Here is a 19,598-nt window from a genome sequence, read left to right as displayed (position 1 = left end):
GCCTGGTGGTAGGTGGGCCTGTGGACCCAGCTACTCAGAAGGCTGAAGCAGAATAATCGCTTGAACCCGGGAGGCAGAGGTTGCAGTGAGCCAAGATCAGGCCACTGCACTCCAGCCTGGGCAACAGAGTGAGACTCTGTTTTAAACAAACAAACAAACAAAATATGTGTATATACATTTGAACTTAATTTCGATTACTTTTGTGAGGTTATTCTAATGTGTGTATTATTCACTAGGCCTTTTTGGCGGGGGGAGTGGAGGTGCTGTTAGCCTTTTGACATGTCTTTCAATAATTTAAATCAGTTAATTTTATTTCTGCTAAAAATCTTTTTTGTATTTCCTTGCAGGCAAGAACCATATTTTATTAAACCTTTGTGCCAACACGGTTCCTTTTATGTAAATGTTCAGTAAGTTGAAAGCTGAATGAATTATTAATAAATGCTTGAATGAATGAATACGTGGAAGAGGATGAATCTAGACGGTAAATTCCTTGAAGACTGGGACAATGTCTTATTCATCCTTGAATTGCTCATGCGTTGCAGAAAACCTATCAATAATGTCTCTTGGTTAATTTGTAGTTGTTAGATGAGATGAGATTGTCTACTTATTCCTGGTGTAAGACTCTAGAGAAACGAGAGAAAATGAAGTAAAATGGTGTGCTATGGTACAGTGCTAGGCGCCTTCACAATTTTTACTTAAGATAATCATCACAACACACTGCAAATTGAGAGTTATTTTACAGAGGCGGAAACTGTAGCACTTTCACGCAGCTAGCGTCAGAGCCTAACAATTCTTGGGTGTAATTCGCAGTATCATTGTGTGCCACAGTCCTCTTTCTGTAGAAATTGAGAGGGGGAAGAGAATGATCCTTTATATAGTAAAACGCACAATTCTCCGTGTCCTCCTTGTGCATCAGAGGCGCTGTGGTTCTGAAGGAATGAGCTTCTGTTCTTGCCTTTCAACCACAGACGAGGCAGGAACAATGAAAAATATGAAATGTGTTCTCCCCGCCCCGGTCTTTTTCTGCAGGCGGAACGCAGATGCTGGGGCCTTCAGGCGCTGAGGGGACCCGAGAGGGACGGACACAGGGCTCGGCAGTTGCCTGGTAACGCCCGCTGGAGAAGTCCCAGTGTGATAAGGTCCCGGAGAAGTGTCACTGGCCCTGAGTGGGACACGGTAGCCCGTTCGCTCCCTGCCGGCGGCCTGTCCCCGCGGCTTGGCGGGCTAGGGCAGGGGCAATGTTGCAGGAGGAGTCGGACCTCTCGCTTATTATTGCCCAGATAGTCCAAAAGCTCAAGGGCTCCAATTTGTACTCTCAGCTGGAACGGCAGGCCTGGGTAAGTGAGGCCCAGTGGGAAGGGATGGAGACGGGCGGGGCCGCGGCGACGTCTCTTCTTCTTCACCCTCCTCACCCAAGCCAGAGCTCGCCAATGACCTTCCAGCTCCGCTCTGGTGCTCAAAAAAAAAAAAAGACCGAAAAAAAAAAAGGCAAACAAACAAAAAAAAAAACCCATTTCCCTGTCCAGTGCAATCTCTGCTGCCTCAGCCCCAGGAGTGGTTGACAGATTTTTAAAGAAGGATGGGGCGCATCACACCATTTTTCAGACCAGAGAAACGCTTAGTTTACTGAGTCATTTATCTGTTCTTGTAGTAATTTACAGGGTCTAATTTTTTAAGCTGCTAGATTCACTGAAGGTGGCTTGGACCACGCCTTCCTTCACTTTTTCTGTCCTGTGGGTGAACTTGGGCCCCCAGGTACCTTTCTGCTTTCTCGTCAGTGTATCACTTTCTCGCACTTTACCCTCCCTGCAGTGATTCCTCGTTTATCCGTCCACCACCTAGCATTTGTTGGGTATTTTATAACATGCTAGGCACTGAGGATGATTGATCGAGATTGAGCGAGATCTTTTGCTTTTTTGTGACTCTAATATAAATGAAATCATACAGTATGTACATTTTGTGCCTGCTTTCTGACATTTAACATTGCTTTTGAGATTCATTCATTTCATTGGTATTTCAGTAGTTCTGTTCCTTTTTATTGCTGAGTAATATTTCAGTGTTTGAATGTACTACGGTTTGTTTATCCATCATTGTGTGAAGGGCATTTGGGTTGCTTTCTAGTTTTAGAGATTATAAGTAAAGCTGATGCATATATTCTGGTATAGGATTTTGCTTGGATATTTGTTTTTTTTTTTCTTGGCTAAATACCTAGGGTTGGAATTGCTAAGTTGTTTGGTAAGTGTAATGCTGAATTCTATGAGAAACTGTCACACTTTTCCAAAGTGGCTGTATCATTTTCCATTCTCACAAACAATTCTGAGAATTCCAGTTGTTTTTGCATCCTTGATGGCACTTGATGCTGCCAGTCTTTTATTTTTGTTAATTAATTATAATTCTGGAGAAGTTTAATAGTATTTTATTGTAGCTTTTATTGCATTTCTCTAGTGACTAATGATATTTTCTCATGTACTTATGTCTTCTTTGGTGAAGTAGTCTGTTCAAATCTTCTGCCCATTAGAAAAAAATTGTGTTGTTTGTCTTATTGTTAAGTTGTAGGGATTCTTTCTATATAAGTCTTTATCAGATATGTGTCTTGTAAATATTTTCTCCCAGTCTGTGGTTTATCTTATTTTTTTTGAGCCTGGGTCTCCTGTCACTGAGGCTGGAGTGCAGTGGTGCGATCTCTGCTCACTGCAACCTCTGCCTACCAGGTTCAAGTGATCCTCCCATCTCAGCCTCCTGAGTAGCTAGGATTACATGCGTCCACCACCATGCCCAGCTAATTTTTTGTAATTTCAGTAGAGCTGGGGTTTCACCATGTTGGCCTGGCTGGTCTCAAACTCCTGACCTCAGGTGATCCGCCCACCTCGGCCTCCCAAAGTTCTGGGATTACAGACATGAGCCACTGTGCCTGGCCCAGTCTGTGGATTATCTTTACATGTTCTTAACTGGGTATTTGAAAGGGAATAATGCTTAATTTTGATTACATACGTTTTTATCAGTTGTTTTATGATTTGTGCTTTTTGTGCCCTACCTAAAAATCTTTTCCTAACTCAAGGTCTTAAAAAAGTTTCTACTAGGTGTGTTTGTTCTAGATGTTCTATAGTTTTAGCTTCTAGATTTAGATTTGTGATCCATTTTGAGTTAATTATTGTATATGGTTCAAGGTAAGCCTTTATTTTTCTTTTTTGCATATGGATATCCAGTATTTCCAGTACTGATTTGTTGAAAAACCTATCCTTTCTCTGCTAATTTCCTTGGCACCTTGTCAAAAATCAATCCATCGCGCGCGTGCGCGCGCACACACACACACACACACACACACACACAATTTCTGGCTCTCTGTTTGTTCCATTGATCTATTTGTTTATCATGCAATACCACACTATCTTGCATTTTGTAACTTTATGTTCCTTTTTTTCCCAAAATTATTTTGGCTATTCTAGGTCCTTTGCTTTGCTATATAAATTTTAGAATCCACTCATAAAAAATTGTTGAAAATTGGACAGAGATTATGTTGAATCTGTAGATCAATTTGGGGAGAATTGACCTTTTGACAATATTAAATTTTCTGGCCCATGGACATAGTATTTCTTTTCATTTATTTGTATTGTTTTTATTTTCTCTTGTCAGTGTTTTGTAGTTTCAGCACACAAATTTTGCACACTCTTTGTTAAGATTTCCTCTTAAGTATTTCATGGTTTTTGATGCTATTATAAAGGATGAATTAATTTGGATTGTTTATTATTAACATACATAAATGCAATTGGTATTGATCTATTTACCATGTATCCTGAGAGCTTGCTAAACTTACATATTGGTTATAGTATCTTTTCTGTGGTTTACTTTTTTCCAGGTATATGAATCATATGCAGTTAAAGACAGTTTTACTTCTTTGTTTGCAATCTGTATGCCTTTTATTTATTTTTCTTGACTTATTGTACTGGATAATGCCTCCAGTGCAATGTTTTGCAGATGCTTTTTTTTTTCAGGTTGAGGAAGCTCTATTCTATCTCTAGTTTTCTGAGAGTTTTTATCATGAATGGATGTTGAACTTTGTTAAATACTTTTCTTATATCTGTAGATAATGCTCTTATGATTTTTCCTGCTTACATTGATACAATGAGTAATACTGATTGGCTTTGAATGTTGCACCAATTTCGTATTCCTGATATAAATTCTACTTGGTTATGATGCATTATCCTTTTTATAAATTTGTTGATTCAATTTGCTAACATTTTACTGAAGATTTTATAACTGTATTTATGGAAGATATTGGTTTGTGGCCAGGCACGATGGCTCATGCCTGTAATCCCAGCACTTTGGGAGGCCAAGGTGGGCAGATTACTTGAACTCATGAGTTCGAGACTAGCCTGGGAAACATGGCAAAACTCTATCTCTACAAAAAATACAAACATTGGCTAATGTGGTGGTGCACACTTGTAGTCCCAGCTATTTGGAAGGTTGAGGTGGGAGGATGGCTTGAACCTGGGAGACAGAGGTTGCAGTAAGCAGAGATCACACCACTGCACTCCAGCCTGGGTGATAGAGCCAGACCCTGTCTCAAAAAAAAAAAAAAAAAAGAAATTTATTTGTAGTTTTTTTTTTTCTTGTAACACTTTTCTGCTTTTGATATCAGGTAATGCTGATCTTATAAAATTAGGTGGGAAGTATTCCCTATTTTCTGGAAAATTTTATATAGAGTTAATACTATTTTCTCCTTACATATCTGGTAGAGTCCCAGCAAAGTCACTAGGGCCTAGAGTTTTCTTTATAGACACATTTTAAATTTAAAAAATTAATTAAATTTTAATTTAAAAAATTAATTAAATTTTAATTTAAAACTTTAATTAAAAGTATATGCAGGCCATTTAGATTATCTATTTCTTTTTCTGTAAGCTCTCGTAGTTTTTATGTTTCAAGAAGTTGCCATACTTAATCTACTTTAATGAAGTTGCTCATATAAAATTGTTTATTCCCTTATATTTCTTTTAGTGTCTGTAGGATTTGTAGTGATAGCCCCTCTTTCATTCCCTATATTGTAATATGTGCTCTATCTTTTTCCCTAATTAATCTGGCTAGAGATTTATTAATTACATTAACATTTTCAAAGAAGTAGCTCTTGTTTTCAATATCTCTGATTTTTCCATTTATTATTTTTTTCTGTTTACTTTGGATTTAATTTGCATTTTTTAGTCATTTAGGCAAAATTTAGATTTTTGATTTGAGAACTTTTTCTCTTCTAATAAAATGCTTTAAATTTCTATGTACTGCTTTATCTTTGTCTGTAAATTAGGCTATATTCTATTAACATTTTCACCCAATTCAAAATTTAAAAAAATTCTCTTGTGATTTTTATGAGTTCTAATAACCGATAGGTTATTTATAAATGCATTGTTTACCAGTATCTTTCTTTGATTGATTTCTGGTTTAATTCTCTTATGGTAAATAATAAAATATGTATGATTTTAGCTTTTTAAAATTTATTTACTTTTATGATCCAGAATATGTTTTATCTTGTATGTTTTATATGTACTTGAAAAGCATGCTTATTCTGCTATTTCTGCTCCATAATTGTCAATTAGGTCAGGTAGACAATTTTGTTTCAGTTTTCTATATCTTTATTGAGTGTGGGGGCTTCAGTCAATATTGACAAAGATCAAGCTAGCTTTGGGGTTTTTATTTACTTATTTATTTTTTAAATTGTACTTTAGGTTCTGGAGTACATGTGTAGATCATGCAGGATTGTTTCATAGGTACATACATGGCAAGGTGTTTTGCTGCCTCCATCCCCCATCCCCTATACATGACATTTCTCCCCACATTACCCCTTCCTACCCTCCCCAGTCCCCACTGTCCCACCCGTATCCCCCCACAACAGACCCCAATGTGTGATGCTCCCCTCCCTGTGTCCATGTGTTATCATTGTTCAACACCTCGCTATGAGTGAGAACATGTGGTGTTTGATTTTCTGTTCTTGTGTAAGTTTGCTGAGAATGATGGTTTCCAGATTCATCCATGTTCCTACAAAGGACACTAACTCATCATTTTTTATGGCTGTGTAGTATTCCATGGTGTATATGTGCCATATTTTCCCTGTCCATTCTATCATTGATGGGTATTTGGGTTGGTTCCAGGTCTTTGTTATTGTAAACAGTGCCATGATGAACATACGTGTGCATGTGTCTTTATAATAGAATGATTTATAGTTTTTTGGGTATACACCCAGTAATGGGATTGCTGGGTCAAATGGAATTTCTATTTCTAGATCCTTGAGAAATCATCACACTGTCTTCCACAATGGTTGAAGTAGTTTACACTCCCACCAACAATGTAAAAGTGTTCCTATTTCTCCACATCCTCTCCAGCATCTGTTGTCACCAGATTTTTTAATGATTGCCATTCTAACTGGTGTGAGATGGTGCCTCAGTGTGGTTTTGATTTGCATTTCTCTAATGACAAGTGGTGATAAGCATTATTTCATATGTTTGTTGGCCTCATAGATGTCTTCTTTTGAAAGGTGTCTGTTCATATCCTTCGCCCACTTTTGGATGGGTTTTTTTCTTCTTTTTATAAATCTGTTTTAGTTATTTGTAGATTCTGGATATTAGCTTTTTGTCCGATGGGTAGATTGCAAAATTTTTTTCCCATTCTGTTGGTTGCTGGTTCACTCTAACGATTGTTTCTTTTGCTGTGCAGAAACTCTTACGTTTAATTAGATCCCATTTGTCTATTTTGGCTTTTGTTGCCATTGCTTTTGGTGTTTTAGTCATGAAATCCTTGCCTATGCCTATGTCCTGAATGGTATTGCCTAGGTTTTCTTCTAGGGTTTTTTATGGTGTCAGGTCTTATGTTTAAATCCTTAATCCATATGGAGTTAATTTTAGTGTAAGGTGTGAGGAAGGGATCTAGTTTCAGCTTTCTGCACATGGCTAGCCAGTTTTCCCAACACCATTTATTAAACATGGGATCCTTTCCTCATTGCTTGTTTTTGTCAGGTCTGTCAAAGATCAGATGGTTGTAGATGTGTGGTTTGCTTCTGAAGCCTGTATTCTGTTCCATTGTTCTGTGTCTCTGTTTTGGTACCATTATCATGCTGTTTTGATTACTGTAGCCTTGTAGTATAGTTTGAAGTCTGGCAGCCTGATGCCTCCAGCTTTGTTCTTTTTGCTTAGGATTGTCTTGGCTATGCAGGCTCTTTTTTGGTCCCATATGAAGTTTAAAGTGTTTTTTCCCAGGTCTGTGAAGAAAGTCATTGGTATTTTTATGGGGATAGCATTGAATCTATAAATTAATTTGGGCAGTATGGCCATTTTCATGATATTGATTCTTCCTAACCATGAGAGTGGAATGTTTCTCCATCTGTTTGTGTCCTCTCTTATTTCCTTGAGCAGTGGTTTGTACTTCTCCTTGAAGAGGTCCTTTACATCCTTTGTTAGTTGTATTCCTAGGTATTTTATTCTTTGTAGCAGTGTGAATGGGAATTTGCTCTTGATTTGGCTCTGTTTGTCTGTTAGTGGTGTATAGGAATGCTTGTGATTTTTGCACATTTATTTTGTATCCTGAGACTTTGCTGAAGTTGCTTATTTGGCTTGAGGAGATTTGGGGCTGAGACGATGGGGTCTTCTATACAATTATGTCATCTGCAAATGGAGACAATTTGATTTCCTTTTTTCCTAATTGAATACCCTTTACTTCTCTTTCTTTCCTGATTGCTCTGGCTAGAATTTCCAATATTATATTGAATAGGAGTGTTAAGAGAGGGCATCCTTGTCTAGTCAGGATTTCAAAGGGGATGCTTCCAGTTTTTGCCCATTCAGTGTGATATTGGCTGTGGGTTTGTTGTAAATAGCTTTTATCATTTTGAGATATGTCCCATTGATACCTAGTTTATTGAGAGTTTTTAGCATAAAGGGCTGTTGAACTTCATTGATGGTCTTCTCTGCATCTATTGAGATAATTATGTGTTTTTTTTTGTCTTTTGTTCTATTTGTGTGATGGATTATGTTTATAGACTTGTGTATGCTGAACTAGTGTTGCATCCCTGGGATGAAGCCTAGTTGGTTGTGATGGATAAGCTGTTTGATGGGCTGCTGCAATCGGTTTTGTTATTGTTGTGATTACCTTAAGTATACCACAGGCTTCAAACTCCTTTAAAACCAGTGGTTGTTGGGAGGCCAAGGCAGGTGGATCACTTAAGGTCAGGAGTTCAAGACCAGCCTGGCCAACATGGTGAAACCCCATTTCTACTAAAAATATGAAAATTAGCCAGGTGTGGTGGTGCATACCTGTAATCCCAGATACCCGGGAAGCTGTGGCAGGATAATTGCTTGAACCCAGGAGGCAGAGGTTGCAGTAAGCCAAGATCATGCCACTGCACTCCAGCCTGGGGGACAGAGTGAGACTCCATCTCAAAAACAACAACAACAAAACCCAGTGGTAGACTGCTGTTACTTTGTGCCTGGCATAGATCTTAGGGTACTACAGAGTTTTTCTCATTGTTTCTACTACATCCTTGACTTTCTTCAGTCTTTCCTTGCCTGTTCCTCAGGGGAGATCTCACTCTGTGCTCTTGTCCCCAGCAGAAGTCTATTGTTTGTTATTCGATCCTGGGCTCATGGTAGGTGCAGGAATCGTCTGTTCTTCTGACTCTGTCCATGTGCTTTATCTTTGGTGTGGTGCTTTCCCAGCTTTGGCATGGTCCATTTCCTTATCCCTTTGGCAGCCCAGCTCTGCCTTTATCTGTGGCAAGTATTGTGTCAAAGACCCATACCTGCCCTTGCCCTAGTGCTAGTTTACCTCTGCTTTATATTGTTGTAAGATCCTGGGCCCAAGATAATTTTCTTATTTTCCTATGAGGTTGAGGGTTTTGTATCTATCCCACCCACAGAAGCAATGAATTACTGCCTCATCTTCAGAATGGGAGGGTTTCTGAACCTTCCCCCAGTGTTTTAGTCCCTTGCTTTAGATGAGAGGAGAGGTTGGCCAAGGTAGTACAGTTTTATGCTTGTCCTGCAGTGGCAGCCTATCTTTTTTTGCACACCTGTGTCACAAAAGAGTGCTCTTTGTAGCTTTCTGCTCTCAATCTTTTGTATGGGCACCTGGCATAGACACGTGGAAAAGAATATGCAGATGAGTGTGAATACCCCGTTGCATTTTGGGTCCCCAGCTTTTCCAAACTGACATGGTAGTCCACATCTTGTCTATAATAGTTAACATTTTAGTTCATTTCTTCTTATGCTCTTGTATGGTAGCTTCCTATTCCTCCTGTGCTCTGCCAAAGGTGAAGTAGTTTGGAATCCCATTTGTTCTTGAAGGAGCTTGTTACTCCTTGGAATTTAATTCACTTGGTTGTCTCATAGCTTAAGTTTTCTGATGGGTTCAGAATGTATGATTTTTGAATATTGTACTGTTTTTCTTATTATTAGGCTGGGGGTGACATTCTTTTGTAATGGCTTTCTACGGTGAAGCTAACAGAACTCCAATAATTAGTATATAAAGATTGCTATAATGTCATGAGAACAATTGGTATGTAATTTTCCTTTCTTGTAACCATCTTTGTCAACTTTTATATCAGGGTTATGCTGGCTTCATAAAATGAGTAGGGAAATGTTGCCTCCCTTTGAAAATTTCTACTTGCCACAAGAATGTTATGAGATTTATTATTTTTTAAATGTTTGGAAGAATTCTTCAACAAGACCTATGTCTGGAATTTTTTATTTGAGAATATTTCTTTAACTAATAGACTTTAGATGTACAGAAAAATCGAGCAGAAGATACAGTTTCCATTTATCCCTCTCCTTTGCACAGTTTCATCTATTATTAATGTCTTGCATTAGTGTGGTACATTTATTTTGGTTGAGCTAATATTGATACATTATTATTAACTAAAGTTCATAGTTTATAGTTCACTCTTTGTTGTGCAGGTCTGTGTTTGTTGTTTTGTTGATTTCACTACGCTGGTCTCAAACTCCTGGGTTCAAGGAATCCTTCTGACTCAGTCTCCTAAGTAGCTGGAATTCCAGATGTTCACCCCTGTATATGACTACTATGGGTTCTGACAAATACATAATGTCCTGTATTCATGTATTCACAATTCTGGTATCATAGAGAATTGTTGCACTGCCCTGGAAATCCCCTGTGCCTTACCTGTTCATTCCTCCCTTTGCCTGAGACTCCAGCAACCACTTTTTACTGTCTCTGTAGTTTCGCCTTTAAGAATTTCATATAGTTGGAATTATATGGCATATTGTTATTTTACTATCTTCTTTCACTTAGCAATATTCATTTAATGTTCCTCTCTGTATTTTTATGGCTTGATAGCTGATTTTTCTGTTTAGAAATATTTTATTGTATGGATGTACCATAGTTTGTTTATGCATTCACCTGTTGATAGACATCTTGGTTACATCTAAGTTTTAGCAGTTATGAATAAAACTGCTATAAACCTTTATGTGTAGGTTTTTGTCTAGACATAAATTTTCAGTTATGTTTGGTGAATACCAAAGAGCACAACTGATAGATTGTGTGGTAAGACAGTGGTTAACCATCGGAAACTGACAACCTGTCTTCCAGTGAGGCTGTGCCATTTCGCATTACCACCAGCAGTAAATGAGAGTGCCTGTTGATCTCCATCCCCCCCAGCATTTGGTGCTATCACTGTTTTGGATTTTAGCCATCCTAATATGTGTTGTGATATCTTATTATTTGAATTCACATTTCACTAAAGATATATGATATTAAGTATCCTTTTATGTTTATTTGCCATCTGTGTGTCTTCTTTGGTAAGGTGTCTATTCAGATCTTTTGCCCATTTTTTAATTGGGTTGTTTTCTTATCATTGAATTTTAAGAATTTATTGTATATTTGGGTACAATTGTTTTGCAAATATTTTCTTCCAATCTGTGGCTTGTCTTTTTATTTTCTTCATTATCTTTCTAAGAGCAGAAGTTTTTAATTTTAATGAAGTTCAATTTATCAGTTTTTTATTTTTTATTTTATGGATTGTGCATTTGGTATTGTATCTAGAAATTAATAGCTAAACCCTAAGATCATTTAGATTTTCTCCTATGTTATCTTCTAGAAGTCTTATATTTCTGTGTATTACATTAAGGTCTATGCTTCATTTGAAGTTAGTTTTTGTGAAAGGTCTCAAGTCTGTTTCTAGATTCCTTTTCTTGTCCCCCACCCCCACCCCTACCACCTATCCTGTCTTTCTCTTCCTACCCCATGCTTTGCATGTGGATCTTCCAGTACCATTTCCTGAAAAGATTGTCTTTCTTTCTTGAATTGCTTTTACTCTTTTGTCAAAAATGAGTTGGTGATGTTTATGCAGATCTATTTCTAGGTTTCTGTTCTGTTCTGTTGACCTATTTGTTTATTCTTTCACCAATACCACACTGGCATGATTGCATAGCTTTATAAGTCCTGAGGTTGGTGGTGTGAATTCTCCAACTTTGTTTTCCTTCAGTATTGTGTTAGCAAAATTTTTAATACAGATGTATTTATTTATTTATTTTTATTTTAAATTTTTTTTGAGACAGAGTCTCACTTTGTCGCCCAGGTCGGAGTGCAGTGGCACCGTGTTGGCTCACTGCAACCTCCCTCTCCAGGTTCAAGCTATTCTCGTTCCTCAGCCTCCTGAGTAGCTGGGATTATAGGCACATGCCACCACCTCTGGCTAATTTTTGCATTTTTAATAGATATGGAGTTTTGCCATTTGGCCGGGCTGGTTTCAAACTCCTGCTCTTATGTGATCCATCCTCCTCAGCCTCCCAAAGTGCTGAGATTACAGGCGTGAACCACTGTGCCTGGCCTATACAGATTTCATTTTAATAGATATAGAAGTATTTGGATTTTCTATGCCTTCTATTGTCTGTTCTGATAAGTTACATTTTTCAAGGAATTTGTTTTTATTTAAATTGTATAAATTATTGGCCTAAAGTTGTGATAATAAACCTCTATTTTTAATGTCTGAAAAAATCTGTTACCATTTCTAATAATGGTAATGTGCGTGTGTGTGTGTGTGTGTGTGTGTGTTTGAACAATTTTGCTAGGGGCTTGTTAATTTTATTAGTCTCACCAATGAACTTTTGGGGTTTACTAATTTTCTCTTAATTTCAGATCAGTTATTATTAATTTCCTCCTACTTTTTTGAGATTGATTTGCTGTTGTTTTTCTAGTTTTTTAAATGGAAGCTTGTGCTGTAGATTTGAAGTCTTTCCTCTTTTATAAAATATGCGTGCAAGATTATAATTTTTCTTCTGAGCATTGTTTTGACTGCATTCCACAGTCCTAATGAGTCATATTTTCATTATCCTTTTGTTTAAAATATTTTCTAATATCTTCTAAAATTTGACTCAAGGGCTATTTGAAGCATATTGCTTAATTTCCAAGCAATTAAGATACTTTAAAAAATATTTTTGTTATTGATTTCTAGGCTGAAGTTTGCTTTGCTGATTTGCTTAATTTGCTAAGGCTTGTATTATAGCCCAGAATATAGTCAGTTTTGCTGAATGTTCCATGTGATCTCATAAAGAATGTTTATATTGCTATTGTTGGATTCGATTACCTATATATGTCAGTGAGGCCAAGTTGGATATTATGCTGTTCAGCTCTTCCACAATCTTACTGACTTTTTTGTCTTTTTTCCATCAACTATTAAAATAAATATGTTAAAATCACCCACAATGATTTTGTATTTGTTTGTTTCTCCTTTTAATTCTATCAAATTTGTGCTTATGGGTTTTTGGTAGTTATATACGGATTGATCTTATGATATTTTCCTATTGGTTTAACATCTTAATCATTATGAGTATCTTTCTTTATCCCTAGTGAGGCTCTTGCCTTAAAGTCTGTTTTGTATGGTGTTGTTATAGCTACATCAGGTTTCTTTTGGTTACATGATATGGCTTTTTCTATCCTTTTATTTTCATCTTCTTTGTGACTATATTTAAGGTATGCCTTGTAAAAATGTCATACAGTTGTGTTAAAAATCCAGACTGACAGCTATAGTATTTTTTTTTTTTTTAAGTAGAGGTGGGGTTTCACCATGTTGGCCTGCAGTCTGGTCCTGACCTCAGGTGATCCTCCTGCCGTAGCCTCCCAAAGTGCTGGGATTGCAGGCATAAGCCACTGCACCTGGCCTTTGTATTTTTTAAATAGTCTTTTAATTGTATTATTTAGTCTATTTACATTTAATGAATTTACTCAACTATATAGTTTTATAACTCACATCTTAGTATTTCTTATTTGATCTACTTCATATTCTGTTTTCTTTTTTTTGCCTTCTTTGGATTATTCAAATTCTTTATTATATTTTCCTCTTCATTAACTTGTTTTACTGTTCTTTAGGTAGCTACACTAGAGTTATAGCATTTATTCCTGATTATAGTTTTATATAAATTATTACTTTTACTATTTTCTTGTAATATAATGCTAGGACTTATAACAGTTTACTCACCCCTTTCTTTGTTACTTTGCTATGCATTTTAAATCTGTGTATATTTTACATTTCATAAGACATTACTATTTATTGTATTGTAGCATTAATATTTAGTCAATAGCATTCATTATTAACCACATCTTAATCCTTTTTGCCCTCATGAAGAGATGATAGTATTATAAATAAGTATATACAAGTCCATACATAATCCCTTGTGCAAAATCTAAGGATCAGATATTAAGGAATTTATATTATTTTTTAAATTATAGAAAGGTAATGCATGCATATTTTGTATGTTATTTAATATCCCTATCGGGATCTGGCAGCACCTTGTAATTGTATACGTTAATATTTCTGCAACAAAATGCATGAATTTTTACACTAAGTGTGATAAATGACTAAATATTCTGTTGTCGATTTTGCACCACATGAGTTCAAGTCAGGACATATTTTGCCACCAATTCAGTTGGAAAAAACTTGGTTTGCAAAGCTTTTCAGGTTTCAGGATTTCAAATAATGGATTATGGATCTGTACATATAACATCAGGAGGTTAATCCTTGAAGTAATAGAAAATGGGCAAGGGAATAGAAAGAAGGATAAAGGAGGAGTCAGGAGAAACTCAAAAAGGTGTTTGGCTGGTTCTTAAGATAAATAAACTAAGATCTGTATTTTATATAGGTGTATTTGTAAAATCAATATAGATGTATTGGATCTACAATATTACAGATTCATACTTTAAAATAATATAATTATACATCTTTAAAAATAACGTAATCTTGGACTTGTAAGAGAATCTGTGATGCCAACTTTGGCTTAGTTTATATCCATTGGCACTGACATTTAATAGAAATAACTCTTTACAGGCAACTTTACAATCAGCTTTAATAATATACTTTTAAACAACTAGTGGTTTGTTACAAGCCTTTTAAAATTTGATCAAGAGGGCATTTTCCTGCCACCAGCATCTTCTGTACTGCTTTCATTTTATCTGTTTGGGTATATCCAGAAAGTGCTAGAGCAGTGTTGTCCAATTTAGTTGGAAATATAAAAATCACACAGAATATTTCAAAGCCAAATATAAGTGATTTTTAGGTTCCCCACCCCTCACCATTAGCTCTTCTCTTAAACATTGACTGTATTTTAATATATCCCTTTATATATTGAAGTTTTTTTTATTTTTAAGAGAGTGTAAAATTTTGTATTCTCTACAAAAGGGCTATATTTTTTATTTTCTGAGTTACTTTAGGAAGTCAACCTGCATCTTAAAATTGAATTTGCTCGCCGGGCGCGGTGGCTCATGCCTGTAATTTTAGCACTTTGGGAGGCTGAGGTATGTGGATTGTCTGAGCTTAGGAGTTCGAGACCAGCCTGGGCAACACGTGAAACCCCATCTCTACTAAAATACAAAGAAATTAGTCAGGTGTGGCGGCATGCACCTGTAGTCCCAGCTACTTGGGAGGCTAAGGCAGGCGAATTGCTTGAACCTAGGAGGCAGAGGTTGCAGTGAGCCAAGATCATGCCACTGCACTTAGCTTGGGAGACAGAGTGAGACTCTGTCTCTACAAAAAAAAAAAAAATTGAATTTGCTTACTCATCTTCTAGACACTGGGGTGATTAGCACCAGATCAACCATGTTATTTTATGTTATCATGCATTATTTGTATTTAAAATGGATGTTGTGTAATACCCCAAATGTTATTTTCATTCCATTAAGTATTTAAAATGTTTTGTTGCTCAGCTTGTCATTATAAATAATAGAATTGCAAAAGGAAGGAACATGAAAGAAGATAGGCTTTGAAGAGAGAAGGAATAATGCAACTAATAGGTTGTTGTCGTAAGTCAAGAACCCTGATTACCTTTGGTGTGAACCAGGGAGTGCTGTCATCCTTACCCATAAATATTTTGGCTGTTGTTTGTCCTTTAATCCTGAAAAGTTAAAACAGGGAAGAAATGAGTAATAGTGTACAGGATTTTACAATAAGAAAGTTCTTGTCTCCATAGAAAATACATACGTAAGGGATAAGAGAAATACTAAAATGTGGGTTAGCTTTCTGTAAGTACATCTTTTCATGTTTTATTTTAGGTTTTAGAAAAAACTGAGTTGTTTATAGAAGGTCACGCAGAGTTGAATTAGGTAAGACCAAGTCGAAATGAGAGGCCCAGAACATAAAGTTAAATTAAAAAATAAAAATAAAAAAAAAAGAAAGAAAAGAAAATTGGTTACTAAATGTGAACTGAACACTTTCAGGCATAAAGTGTATCATGAAAGGAGGTTAAGAATAAAGATGCAAATGAAGAGGGGACAAGACAGCTGATGCTGGAAGAGAAGGGGATGAGATGATCAGCTTGGGGATGTCAGCAAAATAAAGCCTGTGAGCGATCCATCCTCAGGTGAGAGAAACCAGAGCAGGTCTGGAATTATACAGCAGATTGAGTATAAGGCATAGTCAGCTTTTGCAGAGCCAAAACTTTCCATTTGAAAGTAGAACTTACTCCTGGCTAGTGTGTGTCCACTGGGACTACTAGGATTATAGAAACAGGTCTGATCTACAGTTTTAGAAAGATCCAAAAGTGTTAGCAAGAAATAAAGATACGTAGTAATTCAACATATTTTAATTGAGTTTCTCTTCTGTGGCGGCTATTGTTAAAAATGCTACTATGAACATTGGTGTACAAGTATCTGTTTGAGTATCTGTTGCCATTTCTTTGGTAATGTACTCAAAAGTGAAATAATTACTGAATCATATGAACTTTATGTTTACTATTTTGAAGAACTGTCATTCTAATAAACAACTATTTTAAATTGTCTTTGTTTTAAATTCCAGTGCAAATATTAATAGATGCCATACACATAAACAAAAGCATTCTTGGGTTCTCAGTAATTTTTTTGAGATGCAATCTCACTATGTTGCCCAAGTTGGCCTCAAAGAGCTGGGTTCAAGTGACCCTCCAGCCTTTACCTCCCCAGTAGCTGGGATCACAGGTGCATGCCACTATACCTGGCTCCTCATCAATACTTTTTGAGTGAGGGTCCTGAGACTGAAAAGTTTGAATATCAGTGGTCTCATGGAATGAGTGAAATAGACAGGCCAGTTAAGAAACTACAACAGTGGAGAACAAGTTGGACTGGACCTTGCTCAGAGAGGAATGGCCAGGGTGGTAAGAAGGCTCTGTTACATGAAGAGAACTTGAAGAACCTGGGAATATACTGTGGCTTTAAAAGGAGAAGCCTTCAGGGAAGACACAATAGCTATCTTCAAATTTGGAGCGCTCTCACAGAAGGGACGTTAAGCTTATTTCTGTGACCCCAGGGTTCAGTGGTGAAGGGGAGGGAAGTGGTGGTGGTAAATCTTCAGGAGAATTAATCTCATAATAAATAATAATTTTCCAGTAGAATAGTTCAAAGATGGAATTGACTTAAGTAGGGATGAAGACAGTTTCTAACTTAGAAAGTAGAGTTTTAAAGTTAGAGTTTCGAAGCCAGAAAATCATTTGGAGCGGATAATCAACCATTAAATCGTTAGTCAACATAGAGGAATTCTGTAGTCACTTCTAAAGGTACAATTCCATGGGGCACAAAAGATGAAGTTCAGGATTAGCATGGTAGCATAGTGAAAAGTGGAGAGGATGAGGTCTCTTTAGAGGGAATTAAAGATCCTTGGAACCCTTTTTGTAGGCCTTTCTATGCCCTCATTTGTACTTAATGGAGATTTAGCCTCAGCTAGCTTCTTTGGCCCAGCTGCTACTTTAGCTGCTTTGCTTCTTCAGTTCCCTTTTATTCACCAAGATTAGAAATTTAAGATTGCTAGTGGCCAGTACTTTGGATTAAGACTATTCTAGTAGAAACAGAAAGAAACTGGATTTGTGTGTAGGGGTTGAGAGAAGTTTGGCCATGTGTTTCTAGGAGTATATAGAAGGGTGGAGGATGTCAGAATCAGCATAACTAAATGGATGAAGGATGTATGCAGGACCATAACTGCACATATACTGTATCCTCTCTCACTAGATTATATTTTTGAGGACATTCTTCACCAGCTCTTACAGTGAGTAAGAAGCATTTAGTTTAAAGAAGACTTAACTTTTGTCATAGATACTTGAAAAGCCTCCACTTCCAGCCTCCTTCACCTACCTCCCTGACAATTTTTTTCAAAGATTTAGTCCATTGCCATCTGGGTCATCCTATATTTTATAGCACAGCAACTTTAATTTGTATTGGACTTCACAGCCTAAAAATAACTGAAAATTTTTCTATTTGAGACTCATATTAACTCAGTTAAGGTATTATTTTCCTTATTAAAGAAGAAAAGTACCATACAGAGAGGTTAAGTGACTTGAACAAACTGGGAAATTAGGCTGACAGGTGATTCCAGATCTTTTGATGCCAAATCCCACTGTCATTTAGTCCCAAATGGTTTTCAAACTATGTTTTATTGTATTTAAGGATTCTGAAAAGTTCTATTCACTTAAAAATATTTAATTCAAGCTGGGCGTGGTGGCTCAAGAAGCCTGTAATCCCAGCACTTTGGGAGGCCGAGGCGGGTGGATCACGAGGTCAAGAGATCGAGACCATCCTGGTCAACATGGTGAAACCCCGTCTCTACTCAAAACACACAAAAAAATTAGCTGGGCATGGTGGCGCGCGCCTGTAATCCCAGCTACTCGGGATGCTGAGGCAGGAGAATTGCCTGAACCCAGGAGGCGGAGGTTGCGGTGAGCCGAGATCTCGCCATTGCACTCCAGCCTGGGTAACAAGAGCAAAACTCCGTCTCAAAAAAAAAAAAAAATTTAATTCAAAAATTACACTAAGAAATGATATTCTTCCAGATATCAAGTGCTTAGCACATAATCCACTACTGTACTTCCAGATTAACTTGTTTCTGGGTGATCTCAAAATAGAAGCTGTTTCTATTATCTTTTGTCATGTGTTTGGGACACTTCTTGAAATGCATGCTTGATGATAAAGATATAATTCTATACCGGCCCTTTAAAATATCTGGGCTTGCACATGTGTGCTCATGGTATGTTGTTCAAGTACTGAATGTTAAGGCAGTGGGTATGCTGTGTTTGGGGTTGGTTGGCCAGGCAAAGCACAAGTGCATCTGTTTAGCACAGGGCCCTAGTGATGGTATACTGCTAAGATATAAGACAAGTGAGCTTGTCATACCACGTCATGTAGTAGTAAGAGCATGTTATGCATAATTTTAGCAGTGTTGGAATCTCTTTGTCTGATTTTTGTATTCGTAATAAATATTAGGATTTATCACAAAATAACAATTTCCAACTATGCTTCTTTCAATTTCCTACATCAGTTTAATTTGGGAGTGTGCTGAGATTGCCAGGAAGTCTATTAAAAATGTGAACACATCTCCTTGATCAGTATTTTTCTCTATACTGAGCCACCAAAGCAAACACAGAAATTGGTTATTGAGGCTATATCAGAATAAAGCTGTAGCTTTGTAATGTTAATCATAACATTAGCAAATGAGGAAAGGCTCATCATTCTTACTGTTTGGTAATATCATCTTCAATGTGTTTTATGTAGGATTCCTAATAGTGTTTGGATTTCATTTACAAAACAGGTTCTGTTACTAAATCATGTTTGAGAACCACTGTGCCTTATCATATTATCACTCTCCTGCTTTTGATCCTCAAATACCTGAAGATTTTTATAATTAGCTTAAGTGCAAAGTATATCTAGGAGGTCTAACAACCTTAAAATACTGAAAATGTTTAGAAAAAATAACCATTTTAAAAAAAGTTCTTTAAATTGTCCTCTGAATCATTTTCAAATGCAGGTTTAGTATAACACAGCTTATTTACTTTTGATTTAGTGCATTTGAATAATTAGCAGGGTTTGTGCAGCTTCTAAAAATCTTTTCTAGGGGTAACAAATTGGAAAACAGTCTCTTCAGTTAAACACAATTTTTTCCAAGTTCCTTGTTTTGTAGGGGGAGGAAATTGAGTAAAAATGTGGTTTGGTCAATATAATTTTGTTAAGCAATAATTAATGCCAGGGTGATACTTGGGATGCAAGAAAAAAAAAAAAAAAAGACCCATTCCTTGCCTTTAAATTTATAGTCTAGTCAGAAAGATAAATCGGTGAGCTGAAAATTACATTGTAATCTGATAATTGCTGAAACAGAGGAACATAAT

General features: G+C 36.7%; 1 protein-coding gene across 5 annotated transcripts in view; it reads left to right on the top strand.

Annotated features, from left to right (window-relative positions):
* The first annotated feature begins 1,128 nt into the window (after positions 1-1,128).
* TBC1D19 (TBC1 domain family member 19) overlaps positions 1,129-19,598 on the top strand; it is a 155,154-nt gene continuing 136,684 nt past the window's right edge. For all 5 annotated transcript variants that reach the window (XR_013533519.1, XR_013533518.1, XM_035293925.3 and 2 more), the window contains exon 1: positions 1,129-1,337. Coding sequence is in view for 3 of the 5 variants with exons in the window: in XM_035293925.3 (XP_035149816.3) it covers positions 1,239-1,337 (99 nt within the window). In the remaining 2 variants the exon portion in view is untranslated. The remainder of the gene's footprint in view (positions 1,338-19,598) is intronic.

The sequence above is a fragment of the Callithrix jacchus genome, chromosome 3 (genome assembly GCF_049354715.1).
Source record: "Callithrix jacchus isolate 240 chromosome 3, calJac240_pri, whole genome shotgun sequence".
Taxonomy (NCBI): Eukaryota; Metazoa; Chordata; class Mammalia; order Primates; family Cebidae; genus Callithrix; species Callithrix jacchus.
The sequence above is the reverse complement of the archived record's forward strand: the minus strand, read 5'-3'. Positions and strand labels throughout refer to the sequence as shown.